We start from the raw sequence: 19,657 nt of genomic DNA, 5'->3' as shown, positions 1-19,657 counted from the left end.
CATTGGCAAGAATGAAGAGGTGATCTCTATTGTACCAATTACAGCATTATTTACACTAATGTTTCCTTTTACTACACCCTTACTACTACATTTCTCCTGGAAGTGTCCTTTGTATGAAGTCTGAAACTTAATTTACCCAGCTGAAGTAAAATAAACCCTCATCTTTTGGGAAAATGCGAAGTACAACTTACTGTTGAAGTAGTTTTCTGTTTGAGGTATTATGTAGGCAGTCCCTTAGATACTGAATACTAAAGAGGAACTCAAAAATCCCAGGTATGTATTTGAGCGGTAAATTAGATCTTCCTTTCTTTCCCTTTCAACAACTACAGATCAAACAAAGACAAGTCTGCTGCGAATCCTGAGCCAAGGTGTGAAATCTAGGGAAGGAAGCCCAGAGGAAGGAGTGAATCCAGAGGAAAAGGGTTTTTCTGTCAAGAAGGGTGTGAAATGTACAACCATTTTCAAAGGCAAGTTGACAGAATAAGAAGCTCCAAGTGGGGCAGATGATAAGGTTTCTCCCGTTCGTAACTAATGGTGCCTCCTTTGAGGCAAAACTGTGAAGATCTGCAGTACAAAGGACTGAAACTCAGCAGAGATGCAGAGTTGGACATGAAGTTGGGTACTGTGAGAGTGTCCTTACAGCTATGGCCAGACTCCTGCCAGTTCCCAAACTAGAAGTTTGCTACTGGGTTTTCAGTGGGGCTTAGAAATACATCCAGATAGTATTAATTTCTTTCAATAATTAGTCCAACTCAGAACTTTATGATATATTGTCTAAGTAATTGTAAAACCTTACCTATGACGCTTGAAGATGTTTGACTTTTTTACATTTCAGCATCTTATGTTTAGTTTTTTGTGCATCTTTTATAGAGATTTTCATATTGGTGTACCTTAAATTAGCTACTCCTCATCACCTCATTAGTGGTAGTACTCAGTATTACATTTTGACTCGGGAAATAAGCTAGTTAATCTTCGGTCTTGGTCAAAAATAAATAAACTGAAACAAATTCCAATTTAAAAAACAAAATTACCTTCCTATTTTATAAATTTCCTGGCTGGCTGATTAGGGCTCATGAGGCATATGGCAACAATCTTACTATTGATCAAGCACAATGGAGGTGGGGAAAAGTAATTCTCAGTGCTTAATTAGCAACTGAAATGTTGTATAGGCCTTGTGCATGATGCTGCTTGTAGGCTCAAATAAAAAAATCAGTGCTATTATATGGCAACTTATTTATGCATATTTTTTGTGTGCACAAAATCTCTGAGATAACAAAATGCAAATGTTTTCTTTAGATGTGAAAATGCAGAATGTGGAAAGGGCATCTAAAAGGTATGTGTGTGCATATATAAATGAAATACAAAACTTATATATTACATATTTTCTTCACTCATTTCAAACTTTCAATTGTATTTCTACCTTGTGCTACATCTCAGTCTCTCTTTTCTAGTTCTCTAGATATCTCTTCAGCTCTCTGGTTAAAGACCCACGGCTTGGCTGCTAGGCGACTCACCATCATGGATGCCTTAGCTCCTACAGCTGTCCCTCGCAGTACAAAATACATCCCAATTCTGGACAAGCATGTAGTTTCTAAAGTATTTGATAAGGTAAAACTCCTGTGCTGTGTGAAAGCTAGACCAAAATAGTGTTTTCAAAAGGATTTTTAAAATTCATTTCTATGAATGTCACAATAACATTTTCTGGTGTTGCAGATTGTTGATGTGCACTAAATGTATCATGCATTTCTGGATGTTCATTCATGCATCAGTAAGAAGATAAAACTGATAACTATGAGTATGTCTTGCGTGCTTTACCCTGAAGTTGTTTCACAGTTACCAGCTGGTGGCAGTGTGCAGCCATTGGGTGTTAGGCAATTTCTTGAGCACCACAGCCTCCACTGATACTTATTAATTCACTGAAGGATGTCTTTTATTTCACAAAGTCATCTGGAAAAGGGTGCTGGTGGGCATTTCGTGCATTTGTACATTCTCAACTTTAACATGTGTCTGTGAACACAGTCAAAGGTATTTTGAGAAGTATTGTCATTAAATTAATGTACATTTAATGTAATTAAATGTAATTAAATTAAATTAAAATTAATGTAATTAAATTTTAATGTAATTAAAATTAATTTTTGAGAGATTTTAAATGAAATTTTAGGCAGTTTTAAGTTTTGTAAAATTTAGGGGAAATTTTGTATCATAAAGATTGAATTGCCATTCCACTTATAGGAAATCCATTTCATGGCAAGTTGCTCTAATTTTTCTTGTGCAATGTATCCTACAAAAGTCCTATGAATATGATGCAGCTCATTTCAATTTATAAAAACTGTTTCTTTAAACAATGCTCAAAGAAAAAACTAAACAACTTTTTTTAAAAAAATAATAAACAAAGAACAAGACATTCGTAATAGAATGTGGCATAGAACTAAGTAAAAGATTTGTAGAAAATATACATAATTTTACATTTTAAAGTATTCATTTTTATTTTTTTAATTTAAGAATGATAATTTTTGCTAAAGCATGCAGACTGTAGAAGAAAAAACAGTTCCTCTTTTTGGTAAAAGCAGTTCCTCTTATTTGGTAAAACCAAGTCAAAACCAAGATCTGTAAGAATTTTTTTATGAGTGGGATTTTTAAAAAATAGAATTGAAAGATATCTTTTTATATGAGAACATTTTAAAGGTACATTTTAACATTTCAGATGCAAAATAACCATTTTTCAAAAAAGTTCAGACATGCAATAGTTACAAAACTGCGCAAAACAATCTACCATAAATGTCAAACAAAAGTCATCGTGAATTTCACAAAACTTTTACATCTCATTTGTGAGCAGTTACTTCTTTTTCCATCTTCTTCTGAATATACTTAAGAGGTCCTCTTAATTCCATGTTTCTCAATGAACAGCTCTTTGAATTCATTGCAGAAAACCCTTGCAAAAACCAAAGCACTCTGTAAAAGACTGTCTGTCTTTGAAAATAGTCTAAACTATGATTCAGCAAGTACTGTGTACAAGTAACAATTCATAGCAACTCCTGGTAGTCTAGTTCAGGACTGAATTAAATTCAGTGTTATTTTAATTAACAGGTTCTGTACAGAATCCAAACAGTGATCCATGGGCTTTCTTTAGATTTGGGGATGTTAAGGCAGAATAATAATTTTTGTACTTTCTTCATACCTACGAGTCTCCATTAGTTGTAATCAGACACCCAGTTTCTCAGGCAGTGAAGAATTATTGTTCTATGTGTAGAGGAATGGATTTTTCTGGATCTGAAGCTGAGTATAGAAAAGAAACAGAAGGTTAAGGGTTGCACACAAGGTGAAAGCAGTAGAATTTCTGAGCTACAGAATCCACTTCAAGCTTCACACCAGCATATCAAGAAAATAGACACTAGACAGTGAGCTTGAATAGGAGACTTTAAGGATCTTGATTATTACAGTACTTCAGAACACTTCATTGAAGATAATAAATGTGCAGATAATTTTGCATTGTTCCTTCTGAGATCTTAGTTTTCTCGATGTGGAATACAGACATCCTTGTTTGCTTTTTAGGGGATAGTAAAATTTTTATTTTTGGCCTTTACCAGCAGTGATGATAGAATAAGTATGAACAGTTCTCTTACCTTGGAGATGCAGTAAGAAAAAGGTTTCCATGACAACTGTTCATTAACAAGAGGCTGACCTGTTGTTTTCAGTTCTGTGCTATCTGTCAGTTTCACCTCAGTTATTTCAAAGTTAATTTATTAAACTACCCATCCAGGTTCATATTCAGAAATGATGCTATGGTAATTCTGAGGGAAAACTTCCCTGTAGAATTATGCAAATATATGTTGCAGGTTATGGCATCTAAGTACAGGTTTGCAAGTCATGGAGTTTTGACTCAGTGCTTTGCTCAAAAGAATCAGATTCAGCCAACAAAACCATCTTTCTTTGGTCTAAAATAAGAAAATTTTTATAGGGTTATTGTGTTTTGGTTTTGTCTTTAAGATTTTGAAACTTGGGGTTTGAAATAAAAGCCATTTTGAACCAAGTGAATTCTTTTATTGTGAAAGTTAAAGTATTTAATTTAGGAAATGAAAAAAATATTTTGGCAATAAAAAACTACTCAGTGATTTCTATCAGCTGAATATGTCAAATTTCACTTGACTTCATGAGCAGTTTTCATTGTTCTCAAAGTATGCATAGTATTTCAAGTTTAGTATTTGCTAAGAATGCATTCCATTCTGGTTTTTATCTTCAAAAGTATAATAATGTGTTTATGTTTCTCTGCCTCTTCTATTCTAAACAAAGTATTTTTATAAATGATATTAAATAGTCATGTTGCAAATTATGCTGTTGGTACTTGAAATTACTCTCAGAATTTGTGCAGAATCCTACATGGTGAGGTCCTGCTGAGCTTCTGTTACCTTGGTTTGAGTAACTTTGTAGACAACAATCAAGGCATTGCAGGACTTGAAAGAGGGTCATCACTTCCCTGCCTGCCAGCTTTCAAACTTCACCTGGAAATGACAAGTAGCCAGATATCACTGCTTAGAGTTATGGGCAGAGATTTACCTCATCTGTCTCTGATGCTCTCACTGACATGTTCCCATTGTCTTTAGCTTCTAAGTGATTTTAAGATTAATTTCATATTAAGAGCTTTGATGTGGTCTGGCACTGATGTGACACAGATTTATTAGTCAGAGAGAAGAGGTCCTTGGAAAGAAAGGGTGATATGAAGTCACACCACAGCTCCTAAAAGAATGATTTATACTGTTGCAATTTGGAATCCAGCTGTGCTGAGATGATGCAAACACAAAGCATCACTGAAAAATTTTCTCAATTCAATAATTCTCTTTATTACTCTATTTTCTGATTAATTGTCTTATTCCCCCTACAGAGGTTTTAGTTTAATGTAAATTGAACCTCATCCATGTTTTTCTCATTATATCCTGATCTCAGACAGACACTTGGGGAAGATTCCCACTCAGTCATATGTGTTGAAGACAGTTTTGGGGAGATTAACATTGTCTTTCTTCTTCCAGTGTTCCTTCTGGCTGTTCTGAGTCTTGGCATTCAGTCATTTGAAAATTTGTATGATAAATGATATTTGTGTCTTTTATTTTGTAATAGATGTTACCATTGGCCCATGTTAGCAGTGACAAGAAGGGGATTGCGCTAATTAATCCTTGGGCAGTGAATCTTGATGCCTATAAAGAGAAGCTGGAACAAGCAATTAAATCCTATGAGAGGCAAGTCTACTCACCAGGAATTTATTATGGTTACTGTCATGTTTCAGTTTTTTCCTCTGTACTCAGTATTTCCTCACACATGCTTTGCTCTATAATGATAATTCTCTATGTTGACACACTTTAATCCACCATCAACATGTAGGAGAAATTTTATTTTCTTAAAAAAAACCACACTAAAAAAGGCAAATGTGAAAACAGATAATAGGCAAGGAGATAAATAACAACATGTTGCTCATATTATGTTTGTTCAGTGACAAAAGCAAAATTATTTTACTTTTTGGGAGCAAACCTGAAACCAGTCATTCCTCGAGAGGAATTGCCCTTAAACATACAATGCTAGCCAGACTTTTAACTTAAAATTAAGGTCCTATATCCATAGGCTGACACTTAAATTAAGGACCTGTTTTTTGCTGCCAGCTCTCTATCACCATCTATGCATGCAAGAATATAACTGAGGCACCAATAAGAAACTGACAATTTAAATTTGGTGTGGGGTTTTTTTGAGAGGCTTATGTATTGTACTTTTTAATTAAATGTTAGTTTGAGGGGGTCTTATTTTCCTTGCTAGCTCTATGATCATACCAGTTCTTTCTAAAATACCAAAGCTTTCTTTTTCAATCGTATTGTCTTAGATACAGTAATTTCACGACCATAAGGCGCACCGGAGTATAAGGCGCCCCTCCAGGAGCCAACAAATTTTGCAACTTTGTACATTATATAAGGTGCACCGGACTATAAGGCGCATTTTTTTTTTTTGCAGCGAGGAGCTGCGCTGCATGCAACAAAGTAATGAAATAGTAACGGAATCGCACAATTGCAGGGTTTACTGGCAGGTGCTCAAATTGCAAACATTTTTCACAGATTGGCGTAGCCTTTAAATGCAGCCCCAGGCGCCCTCCCCGTACCGGGTGCCTTGGCACTCTCACCTGCATGCGGTGCCAGCTCGGGGCTGCCCGCGGTCCGGGTTGGCTCGGGGTGGACATGGCTCGCACCGGGCTGGCAGCTCCCTCCCTCCCTCCCTCCCTCCCTCCCCGTGCAGCTTGCGCCAGGCCGGCAGCGGCTCCCTCCTTCCCCGCAGAGCTTGCTCCGGGCCAGCGGCGGGCAGCGGCTTCCTCCGTCCCTGCGCAATTCGTGCCAGTCCAGAGCTGGCGGCAACAGCTCCCTCCCTCCCTCCCTGTGCAATTCACGCCGGGCTGGAGCCGGCAGCTCCCTCCGTCCCCACATGCTTAGCACCGCTCCGGAGCCGGCAGCGGTGGTTCCCTCCCTGCCTCCCTGCGCGGTTAGTGCCGGGCCAGGGGCGGCGACTCCCTCCTTCTCCACTTCTCCCCGGCCGGCAGCCAATGCGCCACTTCTCCCTGCTTCTCCCCGGCCAGCGGCCGCTGCGCCACTTCTTCCTGCTTCTCCCCGCTTCTCCCTGGCCAGTGGCCGCCATGCTGCTTCTCCCCACATCCCCCCAGCCAGCAGCCGCACCGCGTCCCTCCGGCCAGTGGCTGCATGGCTTCTCCCTGCTTCTTCCCAGCTGGCAGCTGCGCAGCATCCCCCTGCCTGGCAGCCGCGCCGCGTCCCGGCGTCCCTCCGCCTGGTGGCGGCGCCGGTTCCCGGTTTCCCCTGCCCAGCAGCCGCGGCTCCCATGGTTCCCGGCTTCCCTCGCGCGGCCACAGCTCCTGTGCGTTCCGGCTGAGCTCGCAACTCGCACTTCCAGGTTGGCAAATTTCCGAACTTTGTCCATTATATAAGGCGCACCAGACTATAAGGCACACTTCTGGGTTCGAACCAAAATTTTAGTCAAAAGGGTGCACCTTATAGTCGTGAAATTACTGTAGATCTTTTGTGGTAAAATAAAGAATTTTGAATTGAAAATGCTGCTTGCTATGTCTAGTATTAATGGAGTTCAGTGAATAAAAGTCTCTTGTTTTGTTTGTTCTGTCATTGAGACAATGTTGGTATCACTGATGTTATCAGAAGGATTCATAGAAATTGATTTGTCACTTATTTTAATAGAAGGTTAAAGTGGTGTATTTGTGATGATGAATTCTGAAAAAAATTCAAGTTTTTCATTGAATTTTTTACACTTACTGACTTTGATTTTAAGGGAAAGAAAATTGTTTTTGATTAAACTCTGATAGCATTTCCACAGTCTCCCTAAAACTTTGGTAAGGATTACTGTTTACTTCTGTTTACCAACAGAGATCACTGAATCTGTGTGCTTACAATAGTAGGATCCAGTTCCTACTTCCATGAAGAAGAGGTATAGAAGACAAATCTACCTGAAGATCCTATAATAGACAGTACAAAAAAAGAGATCTCTTTGCTTTTCCTCTACATGTGAAACAGCAAGCCAGTGAAAATTTTTTTTGTCTAGATGTCATAGCCCTTTTCTAGTAACTGAATTTCCAAAAGCTGCAGTTCAGCTTTGTAAATAGTGGTTGGTCACAAATTTATTCTGACATTTGTAGATGAAACAATAGATCAGGACATGCAGGTTTCCAGCAGAGAAGCAAACATGCCAGTATTTTCTCCGTATGCAGATTGAGTTTAGCATTAGATTTAGGGGCAGAAAAGTGGTGGGGGCAGAATTTTTGTGGTCTGACAGAGAGAATATATAGTATTAAAAGAGAAAAACAGTGAAAGCTTCATAATGTGTATGATTTTGTATAGTCAGAAGCTTTTATAGCCAACTTAGTTATGAGTGTGCAAATTTAGAAGGATGAAATAGGCATTGGAGCATGCTGAGACTGTATATTGAGAATGAACTAAGTACAGTAATTTCACGAATACAAGCCGCACCAATTTGACCAAAATTTTGGTGGAAACCCGCAAGTGCGGCCAATATTCCGGGGCGGCTAATACATTAACAAAATTCTAAAAGCTGCCAACACGGAAGTGAGAGCCCGCGGCAGCCCCAAGCCAAGCTGGAGCCCGGCCGGCCCCGGCAGAGGTGGGAAAGCCTGGCAGAGGCGGGGCCAGCAGTGTGGGGGGCGGGCGGCAGAGCCTGAGCCAGCAGGGCGGGGCAGGGGGGCGGCAGAGCCCAGGCCAGCAGGGCGGGGGAGCCCGGGAGAACTGGGGCTAGCAGTGCAGGGGAGCGTGGCAGAAGCAGGAAGGCCGGCGGGTGGGGCTGCCTGGCAGCGGGGGAAGCCCAGCAGAATCGGGGCCAGCAGCGTGGGGGAGCCCGGCGGTGCGGGGGCCTGCAGTGCCGGTCAGGGCGAGGAAACGCGGCGGCGGTGCAGACGGGAGGGGGCGGCCGGCGAGCCTGGCAGCGGCGGCGGCAGCCCTGCCGGCGGCGCGGGGCGAACGCGGCGCGGGGCGAGCGAGGCGCGGCGCGAGCAAACGCGGCGCGGCACGAGCGCGGCGCGGGGCGAGCGCGGCGCGGGGCGAGCGAGGCGCGGGGCGAGCGAAAGCGGCGCAAGCGAAAGCGGCGCGGGGCGAACGCGGCGCGGGGCGAGCAAGGCGCGGCACAGGGCGAGCGAGGCGCGGCACGAGCAAAAGCGGCGCGAGCGAAAGCGGCGCAGGGCGAGCGAACGCGGCGCGGGGCGAGCGGCGAGCCCGGCGGCGGCGGCGGCAGCCGTGCCAGCCGGGCGAGCGAACGCGGCAGTGGGGCGGTGCTGACGGGAGAGGGGGGCCAGCGAGCCCGGCAGCGGCGGCAGCACCAACCGGCCAGCCCCGCCGAGCCGTGGCGCTGAGCTGGGCCACCCGGCCCCGTCGGCAACCATGAGCGGGCCGAGCCTGCCTGGCCCCGCCCCGAGCCAGTAAAGCCCGCTATGCCGCGATCCTGTTACTAATTGGCCAATTTGTGAAAGCTGCGCACGGATTCTCGCGACGAACGAAAGTGCGGCTAATATTCGGGGTGCGGCTTATCTATTGACAAAGACAGCAACATTGTCGAGGCACCGGGGGTGCGGCTTATAATCCATGCGGCTTGTATTCGTGAAACTACTGTAGTTTGTATTCTAAAAATGCTGGGACTTAGTTTCTGGTAGATAAAATGAATCATCAAGAATTTAGTATTCATCAAGTATTAGTATTCATGAAGTATTTAGTATTATGTTGTTAATGTGCTTGTTTTTGTACATGCACCCGTAAATCTGGCAAGACTACAGTAATTTCACGAATACAAGCCGCAGTAATTAGACAAAAATTTTGGTGGAAACCCGGAAGTGCGGCTAATATTTGGGTGCGGCTAATCTATGGACAAAAATGTGATATCTGCCCTTACCTAGTATCATACCAGTCCAGTCCCGAGCCGAAACACTTTGAAATCCATGGTTTCCCGTTGTTCCGACGATGAACCAATCAGAGAACAGCTTATTGCCTGCCTGTGGATGGCGGCGTTACTGAGGGGCGGGGGTTGTTATCGGGGTGAGTTACCTCGGCGAGTTACCTCGGCAGTTCGATAAAAGTGTGTGATATTTCTCTGTACTTTTTAAAGTGTTTTCAGTCTTGTGCGGCTGCGGGGCTGGCTGGGCTTGCAGGGAGAGGGCTGAGGGAGCTGCTAGGCTTGCAGGGAGAAGGATGAAGCGGCTGCTCGCCCTGCTGGGAGAGGGGTAGAGCAGCTGCTCGCCCTGATGGGAGAGGGGTAGAGCAGTCGCTCACCGTGCTGGGAGAGGGGTAGAGCAGTCGCTCACCGTGCTGGGAGAGGGGTAGAGCAGCCGCTCGCCCTGATGGGAGAGGGGTAGAGCAGTCGCTCGCCCTGCTGGGAGAGGGGTAGAGCAGTCGCTCGCCCTGCTGGGAGAGGGCTGGGGGGGGCCGCTCAGCTCACAGGGAGAGGGGTAGAGCAGTCGCTCGCCGTGCTGGGAGAGGGGTAGAGCAGTCGCTCGCCGTGCTGGGAGAGGGGTAGAGCAGTCGCTCGCCGTGCTGGGAGAGGGGTGGAGCAGCCGCTCGCCCTGCTGGGAGAGGGGTGGAGCAGCCGCTCGCCGTGCTGGGAGAGGGGTAGAGCAGCCGCTCGCCGTGCTGGGAGAGGGGTAGAGCAGCCGCTCGCCGTGCTGGGAGAGGGGTAGAGCAGCCGCTCGCCGTGCTGGGAGAGGGGTAGAGCAGCCGCTCGCCCTGCTGGGAGAGGGGTAGAGCAGTCGCTCGCCGTGCTGGGAGAGGGGTAGAGCAGTCGCTCGCCGTGCTGGGAGAGGGGTAGAGCAGTCGCTCGCCCTGCTGGGAGAGGGCTGGGGGGGGCCGCTCAGCTCACAGGGAGAGGGGCAGAGCAACCTCTCGCCCTGCTGGGAGAGGGGTAGAGCAGCCGCTCGCCCTGCTGGGAGAGGGGTAGAGCAGCCGCTCGCCGTGCTGGGAGAGGGGTAGAGCAGCCGCTCGCCGTGCTGGGAGAGGGGTAGAGCAGCCGCTCGCCGTGCTGGGAGAGGGGTAGAGCAGCCGCTCGCCGTGCTGGGAGAGGGGTAGAGCAGTCGCTCGTTGTGCTGGGAGAGGGGTAGAGCAGTCGCTCGCCGTGCTGGGAGAGGGGTAGAGCAGTCACTCGCCCTGCTGGGAGAGGGCTGGGGGGGGGCCGCTCAGCTCACAGGGGGAGGGGCAGAGCAGCCGCTCGCCCTGCTGGGACAGGGCTGGGGGGCGCCGCTCACCCGCGGGGCTGAGCGGGGTGTCTGTGCCAGCACGGAGATGTGGCTCCGCTCGGAGCTCAGCTGCCTGCCCGCGCGGCTGAGCGGCTGTTTAAAGGCAACGCAGATCCATTGGGAATGCTCGCAAAATGACCACACTATTGTTCCTGTCTTTTTCGGCTTGTAAATAAAGGGTGTGTCTTTTTTCACTTGGAAACAATGTTTCCAAGGTCGGCAGTAAGCCAGTAAGCCCCGCGATCCCGCGATTGTGTTACTAAATGACAACTTTGTGAAAGTTCGCAGCGAACTAAATTGCGGCTAATATTCCGGGAGCGGCTTATCTATTAACAAAGGCAACAATGTTGGCAACACACCGGATATGCGGCTTATAGTCCGTGCGGCTTGTATTCGTGAATTTACTGTACTTGTAGTCCATCAGGTTACAATCTGAATTTTTCCTAGCAATGAATTTGTTCTTGTATCCAAAGGAAGTTTGGAAAATTTTTCTAGAATTACAGTAATTAGGATCTATAGGTGAAATTAAGTAATTGAGTGATGGCTTGTCTGGGATGTTAATAAAGAAAAGCTAGATGATCTTACAAGAGTTTAAAATTTATGTCTTAAAAAGCAAAAGCAGAAAGTTTAGTGGTGCTTTTAAAAGATCTCAGAACTACATTGCTTTGAAATAATCACTTCTGTTTTCCTGTCAGTAGTTTGTCTTCATAGGCAGAGTTTAATGAATTAGAAACCTGAATGGCAAAACTGAGGGGTAATCTTAGCAGGGGAAAAAAAAGCGAAATTAGCATTGCTACATTCAGACTACATTTTCTGAAAACATTTAGTTGTAGGAACTGTGCAGCTTAACTGGAATTTAATAAATTTTGTTATTTGATTTAACTTGCTGGTGCTGAAGACAACCATCCATAGAAAATCCTGTCAGGAAGGAGCAGTGATTGCCATTAAACCTTCTATGACCCAGAAATAGTCATGCTGTTATTTGATGGAAGATACTGTTTTCCCATCTTCTTTTACAGTTGATAATTCCATAGCTGAACCATAAGGATACAATTTGATGATACAGTGTGCTTGGAATACAAATCAGTGCAGATATCTTAAGAAACTGTGTTTATTTGCTAGTTTTGAGATGATCAGCTGCACAAGGAACTGCATTCCCTCAAAAACTGCTTTGCTTTCTTTAATAGGCGCCTGAACCTAGTTATTTGGAGAGCACTATCTCAGGAGGAAAGAGACAAGTAAGCTATCACTTTTAGTTTTCTAATGTACTCTGAAGGGCTGATCGTAAATATTTGGTAGTTTTTTATCACTATTTCTATAACCAACTGGTTTAATTTTCAAATATTTCGTAAGTATACCTTGCTTTCAAAAATGTACATATGATATGGAGTGACATTAAATTCTGGACCTCCTTTTTGTGGTGTTGATTATTTTTAAAGGAAAGGACTTGTGTTCCATTTGAATGTTGCTTCTCTATCCTTAATCAGTGTCAAGTGGAGGGCCTTGGGAGGGCAGCATGTCATTGCTTTCGACATCAAAGTAAATCTTCTCTCATCCCATAAAGAGCTCTCTAGTGGCTGGTTTGTTAAGGTGTAATAAGCACCTTAAAAGCATGTGCTGAAACTATATTTCACTCCAGAAGTTTATACTATGTTAACTGGCCTATTTTTATATTGATTTAGAAAATTAATTGCTGTATAAAAATCAGTGAAGTTAGCATCTGTTTGTCCCAGTGAATAAAGCAAAGATCAATTAATGAAAACTGAATGGGCATGAAATAGTTCTTCACAGAAAAATGGGAATGACAACTAGAATGCTTTTAAGAAGACATAAGCTAATAAGTAGAAAACCTACAGTTCTATCATTAATAAGGAGAACTAAAACCTCATTCTGGTGCACAGAGGAAATGAAGACTCTTAAACAAAAAAGCATGTAATGAAAAAAAAAGGAAATAGATATCTCTTGCTAGACAATGAGTTGCGGAGTATAGAAGTTTGACAGGGTGTCGTCCAAAATGTTTAATTATTGATAACATATGGCAAATTATGCATGTGATGAAAAAAACATAGCAGTTGCACAGTCTATTGCTAGAGGAGCATATTAATCATTAATATTGGTGCATAGATATTAAAACATTTGATTTATTTTTTAGAAATTATGGCTCAGCCACTTGAATTTCCCTGTAGCTGTCTTCATATAAAATATAGTTATACCAGACATGATTGTTTGACTGAACACAGCAGTATCTGGATGAAATGCAAGAACTTGTAGCATGCAGAAGATGAATTGAGCAAATCTGATTCTTTATTCTGCCATCACAGTTTGTGACTCTATCTGTAAAGCACTGATGTAATTAAAATTTTTCCTACTTGTGATTACTGATTTCTTAAAATATATGTGTTTTTTAAGATTTAAAGAGGATGGGCCAGTCCAATATATACAGCATAAAGAAGCTTTACTGGAGGCTTTAGAGAATTTAGGATGGCCAGTTTCCTATGAAGATGTGAAACTGTTAGAAGATGAGATATTGACAGCATTAACATATATACAGCAAGCCTCTGATCTTCAGGAAGCTGTCAAAAAGGAAACCAAGAAAAGCTCAGAATCACGCATAAGCAACAATAAAAAGGTAATACATGGGAAAGATTTTTCCCCCTAAGGTATTCCTTCTCACTATTTACCTCTGGAATACTCTTTTTTTTCCATGATCATAGATGATAAAGGAGACATGTAGCATGATGGTAAATAAAAGGGATGGAGAAAAGAAGGTATTTTAAAAGAGAACAAGCTTTCAGTTACTTTTTTTTAAATATTGGGGAAGTAGAAGTTCTGAAGCTTTAGAGAGAGCCACAGAAATCAAGCCTCTTAGAAATAAATTGCAGCAAAGGATCTTAATCTCTGCTGCAATGATAGCAGGAAAGAAAAATAACAGATATATTAAAGGCAATTTAGATACAAGATTTGTGGTTGGGTTAATATCTGATAAACAGGACTAAAAGATCTTGTAATATTGGAGGAGTTCACTGTAATCTTCCATGGTACATTTCTTGTAAAAGAAATGCAGAGAGAAGAGGTGGGATTCAACTTTGTACATTAAAATTTAATTGTCCCTAAAATGTGAGTATACATGAACTGGTGCAATATCACAGCATTGTGAACTGAGTCAGTGGCATCTGGAGGTCCTTCTGAAGTGGGCACCAACTTTTGGCTAGGCAAAGAGGCTTTTTTTCTCTCTCCATTTCATTAATACTTTAGTTTAGCATTAATACATTAGTCTAGCTACTCTGAAACTATGATTGAAGTTAGTGTTTTTGTATATGTATGTGTGTGTGTTTTCTGTCTTTTTGAGGGTTTTTTTGAGTTTTTAAATTCCATTATGACTGCACATTTGGAAACATTTGGATGTCTTCAAAAAACAGATGATCTTGATTCATTTCATATTAGTTTGAAAATATTACATTATTGTTGCAGTTATTTTGATTATTGATTTACCTATGCTGTATAATGTCCCAATACAAGAGCAGCAGAAACATGTTTATGTTTCATTTGTTGAGTGTAATTTTACTGTTGCCTTGGAATAACCAGTGTGTGCTCTCAGACATGATGTGATTAACATTGTGCAATCACTTATCCTGAGTCAACCCGCTTTAGGAGTCTAATCAGAGGGGCATCTTCAGTAATTGCTAATCTGCAACTGAAAGGCTTCAAGAGTAAGAGGCAGAAATGCAGATGTAATTAGAATTCTGTTTATGTGGTAGAAAAAGAGTGGGAGAAAATGAAGAAAAATGAGGAGCCTTTTAAAAGTGTAGATGAAGGTTTTGTGATGTCTGCCCACAAAATGGGTCTAGAGAAATAAACTGCCAACTGAAATATATTACAGCAAGGAAATAGCTGATATGGCACTGCATGGAATTGTCATTGTGACATCATAGAAAAATCACAGTTATCCCAAAACTCTAGTCAGCAAAGCAGACTTTTAAATTTCCTGATGATTTTTTCACTGAATTTTAAATAAAACACCTTAGTTGTTAGCTCTTTCTTTTTAGGCTGTTGTATAAAAATGGGCTAGGTCCACATAGGATGGTCTTGTTCCCACTGGCACCCAGGGAAGAGTGGTGGTTGCTTGACTCTGCAGGTGTCAGGACTATGAAAACCCAGAGTTTGAGCCAAGATACATGGAGATCTGTGCGTATTTTTCACATCTATTCTCACTTATAGTAGGAAAGTGCGAAGACTATTCTTTTTGAAAGGGAATTTAAAAATGTAGCAGCTACTGGAGGAAGCAAACAAAGTCTCCTTCACCCATTGTGGTTTAATGCATTACCTTCAACAGAAGCAGAGCGAAACATGGTAAAAATCCCTGAGAATCAGATGGGGCTCTTTTGTAATAAAAATACTGAATGCCAGAAATGGCCACTCAAATAGTGTCTGGGTCAATCCTGCTGAACACCTAAATGCTGTGTGAGAGAAAAGAAAGATGGATTTGAATTTAGACAGTGTTTCTGAGCCACCTGAAATCTGCATGACTCGGAATCCTCATTGTGGATGCTTGTGTCGTCTTTAGTATTTGGATTAATGTAGAGTGCTGGAAGTTGCCCAAGCTATTAGTCAAGCATTACAAATTAGTTGATAATAAATATTCAGCAGCAGCTGTCCTTTTGGAGCCTGAGGAATTAAGTAAATGCTTTACCCAAATACCTTTTTGTGTCTGAACTGTAGGTCTGCTCTCAGGTCAGCCTTTGTTGAGTTATATACTTCAAGCAGTCAGTTAAGCTCTGTAAAGAGCCCCTGGTTCTGAGTTTGAAAAGGCAAACTGTTGATATAATTAATATGTTCTAAGGGTAAAGAATAAGCTAGAAAAATCCCATATATCTCTCATTTATATCTCCTTTCCTCTTTTGTGTGTTTTGCTTATTTTTAGGACATTTTTCCTTGGGTTGTTTGTGATTTTTAAGGGGGAGTTTGAAAAAAAGAGATTGTGATAATTGTAGTGAAACTGAGAACAAACAACTTAGACAAAGTTATTAATATCATTTCCATCATTATTGACTATTAGGGAAAATAAAGTATCAAATCGAATACTTTTTTTTTAGAACAGTAATGTTATCAGAAAAAGAAGCAAGTCATACACATCCTAGCAAGCAGGGGTTTTATTAAGAGTCTGTGACTTATGGTAGTTTTTCAGAACAATGTGTAGACCTGGGGAAAAGTTTGAGATTTCAAGTTGCATATCTTTATGATTCAAAAGAACTATGTAAGAGATAGATGACTGCAAATAGTAGGAGATAGGCTAATAAATATTTTAAAAATTAATGGTGAAACTGATTTATTTAGTTGTGAAAATAAATGCCACAATTTTCATTTAGTGTTCATTTAGTGTTTCATTCATTTGTTTTGCATTTGTTTGCAGTTTATATTTAGGAACATTATTGTGAGCAGAATGGCAAAAATAATTAGTGTATGAAGAACCTAAACTAGTAAGACAGAATAATGGACAGTGTTAGGTCTGGAAGATGTGGTACAATATTTTGCTAAACTGGAATGTTTTAAAATGGTTGAAAATGTCAAATTTTGAATTTATAGTGTGGAAATAAACTTTTTTTCCCAGACACTTGAAGATTTGTGTGAACATTGTTTGATTTCATATTTGATTTTTTAATGCTTCATCCCATACAGTGAGGTACTTCTAATGCAAATCAGATTACAGTGAAAACTCTCCTATCTGGACAAAATAAATGTGTAGAGCAAATATTCTTATTCTGAAAAAAGAGTTGATTTTCCCTTACCTCATCCTTTAATATGAATTATGTAGCTTTGTAAAATTTTTTGTAGGAAAATGGTAAGCAAAGCCTATAATTCATCAAAGTAAATTTCTGCCTAAACACATGAAAATGCAGGTATTCTTTGACCATACAGAACAGGATTTTATAGTGAAAACTCTTACATGAGTACTTCCTGTACTTAGGACTTACTTCTGAAAGTTTAAAGTGCATTTACAATTTACAGTGCATTCTTACAGATCTCGTAGCATTACATTGCCTCGATTTTAAAATAATTCCAAAGAACAGATTAAGATGGACTGCATTAACTGTTGTAGAAAAATAATTATGTCAAATTACAGAGACTTGAAGAAGAAAGTGGGAAGCTGAAGTCTAAGACAAGACAAAAACGTCAAATATTTGTGACTCACAAAAGCCAAAAGGTAATTGCAAGATCAGACATCACAGGATTTTATTATCCAGGTATACATTTTTGTCCATATTTTCAGTATTATTTAGTGTTCCTTAATACTGATAAAACATAAGTTATGGTCATAATTAACTACTTCTTTCTTAATGACATTTAATATTGCATGTGTATATTCATGAAAAACTAATATATATTTTGTATGTGCACATAAATATATATACACATTTATAAGAAGACATTAATTTTGTAAAGTTGGAGAGCAATTATATGTTTGTCTATGAAAAGTGTGAAAGAAAACAGTAAGCCAAGCTTTTGCATGTGTCTGAAAATATCACTAAATGCTGCTGTCTTTTTGTTGAATTTTAAGCCAGAATGGTTACTAGGTAAAACTCGGTTCTGTTATTTCTTAAGAAAAATATTCTCTTATGTATGTCTTTATATTTGTGTTACCTTTACTTTTTTGGTTGGGATTTTTTTTCAATTACATATTTTTAACTGTGGCAGTAGTTTTATTATTTAAACTGTCAGTTTTATTATGTTAACCTGATCAACTTACAAATTTCAGACCTGTGGTTGAAAAAGATTTCATTTTCTTTTTCTAGCAGTATTAAGAATGGTTAGTAAAGCAGCCCTAGCACAGCTTACAGTAGCTAAATGAAAATGAAGAATGTATAGTATAGACATGTTTGACCTCAGTGATGTGTGACAGCCTACAGGATTTTTAAAAGAAATAATTACCACAAGAGGTGAAAGTAAAATAATTTGAATATTTTATTCTGGGTCTTTTTCAGGAACTGTGATAAGGAATATCAGTTCTACATCTGCACTTGTTGACTTCAGCAATGGGGAGAGCTGTGATGTCCCTGTCAAGTTCACTATACCTGTGGGAGGTGCTATGCCATGCCCACATCTGCAGGTGAAAAACTATTTTTTCATTATTGCAAATATGCATTTTATATTTTACTTGCTCAATAGAATAAATTATAGAGTTAAAAAAACTTTTAAATACATTTATTTATTTTAAAGAAGATTTTTTCATTATAGTATTATCATGCTGTTTCAACATGAAGTTTGTCATTTGTTTGAAGATTGTTTTCATTGTAATTCTATTACTTTGTTTATTGAAATTGTGTGTTCTAAATTAATCTACAGTAATTTCACGAATACAAGCCGCAGCAATTTGACAAAAATTTTGGTGGAAACCCAGAAGTGCGGCTAATAGTCGGGTGCAGCTAATATATTAATAATTTTCTGACATTTACAACCCCAGACGTGCCAGCCAGAGTGCCGAGCCAAGCACCGGCCAGTAAAAGCCGGCATTTCGCAATTGTTACAGTGTTACCATGTTGTCCTGGCTCCCTGCAGGCAGCACGGGGGGCGGGGAGAGAGGCGGGAGAGCTCTCTTTCCTCCTCTGCTGCAGCCCAGGGGAGGGGGGGGGGGGGGGCGCCGCCATTGCCGCGGCCCGGGGAGCCGACGGGGGGGGGGGCGCCGCCATTGCCGCGGCCCGGGGAGGACGCGGGGGGGGCGCCGCCATTGCCGCGGCCCGGGGAGCCGACGGGGGGGGGGGCGCCGCCATTGCCGCGGCCCCGGGAGCCGACGGGGGGGGGCGCCGCCATTGCCGCGGCTCGGGGAGGATGCGGGGGGGCCGCGCCGCCATTGCCGCGGCCCGGGGAGCCGACGGGGGGGAAGCGCCGCTATTGCCACGGCTCCGGGAGCCGACGGGGGGGGGCGCCGCCATTGCCGCGGCTCGGGGAGGATGCGGGGGGGCCGCGCCGCCATTGCCGCGGCCCGGGGAGCCGACGGGGGGGAAGCGCCGCTATTGCCACGGCTCCGGGAGCCGACGGGAGCCCTGCGCAGCCATTGCCGAGGCCCGGGGGGGGGGCGGGAAGCGCGCGCCGCCATTACCGCGGCTCGGGGAGGAGGCGGGGTGCTTTGTCCGCGCCCGCCGCCGGCGCCACGGGCGCGGGAAAGCTCCGTCCCCGCCCGCCGCCGCTGCCGTAGGAGCGGGGGAAGCTCCGTCCCTGCCTGCCACCGCGGGGCAGCGCCGACCCGGGGTGACCGAGCCCAGTGGCAGCGGCGGCCGGCCCCGAGCGGCAGCACCGGGCTGGGCCACCTGGCCCCGTCAGCGGCCCCTAGCGGGCCGAGCCTGCACAGCCTTAGCTCAGCCAGTAAACCCCGCCCTCCCGCGGTTCTGTTACTAATTGCACGCGGGTCCTCGCTGCGAACGACAGAGCGGTTTATGTTCGTGTGCGGCTTATCTATGGACAAAAAACAAAATATTTGCCAACACCCAGAGATGCGGCTTATACTCAGTGCGGCTTGTATTCGTGAATTTACTGTATATTGTTTTTTTATAAAACATGAATATTTCCCCACCCATAGAGGAAAGGTGAGCTATTTAGTAGTACAGTTATTGTTTGCGAGTACATAGATTATAAATGTAAGAGAACCTTTTATACTTCAGTGTGATTTACATCAATTTTTAACCATTTGGTTTCCACAGCATGTTTTAAATCCAGCAAATAACCATATACTAAGGCAAATAACAGTAATAAAAAATTATAATCCCTGTTTCATTTCTGGTTTTCTTTAAAATTTATCAGCTGATTATCTGTAATCACAACTGGGTTTTTTTGGTGATTCTTATTCTACACACCAGAAAGGTGATGATTGCAGCATTGATCCGTCTG

General features: G+C 42.5%; 1 protein-coding gene across 1 annotated transcript in view; it reads left to right on the top strand.

Annotated features, from left to right (window-relative positions):
* The window catches only part of VWA3B (von Willebrand factor A domain containing 3B), a 64,302-nt gene that overhangs the window by 39,180 nt on the left and 5,465 nt on the right, over window positions 1–19,657 (top strand). Inside the window, exons 18-25 of the mRNA XM_033052477.1 lie at window positions 330–467; window positions 1,297–1,333; window positions 1,452–1,608; window positions 5,113–5,231; window positions 11,965–12,015; window positions 13,187–13,406; window positions 16,899–17,019; window positions 17,758–17,882. Of these exons, the coding sequence (XP_032908368.1) occupies window positions 330–467; window positions 1,297–1,333; window positions 1,452–1,608; window positions 5,113–5,231; window positions 11,965–12,015; window positions 13,187–13,406; window positions 16,899–17,019; window positions 17,758–17,882 (968 nt within the window). The remainder of the gene's footprint in view (window positions 1–329; window positions 468–1,296; window positions 1,334–1,451; window positions 1,609–5,112; window positions 5,232–11,964; window positions 12,016–13,186; window positions 13,407–16,898; window positions 17,020–17,757; window positions 17,883–19,657) is intronic.

This window comes from Catharus ustulatus, chromosome 2 (assembly GCF_009819885.2).
Source record: "Catharus ustulatus isolate bCatUst1 chromosome 2, bCatUst1.pri.v2, whole genome shotgun sequence".
In the NCBI taxonomy this organism is placed as follows: Eukaryota; Metazoa; Chordata; class Aves; order Passeriformes; family Turdidae; genus Catharus; species Catharus ustulatus.
The sequence above is the reverse complement of the archived record's forward strand: the minus strand, read 5'-3'. Positions and strand labels throughout refer to the sequence as shown.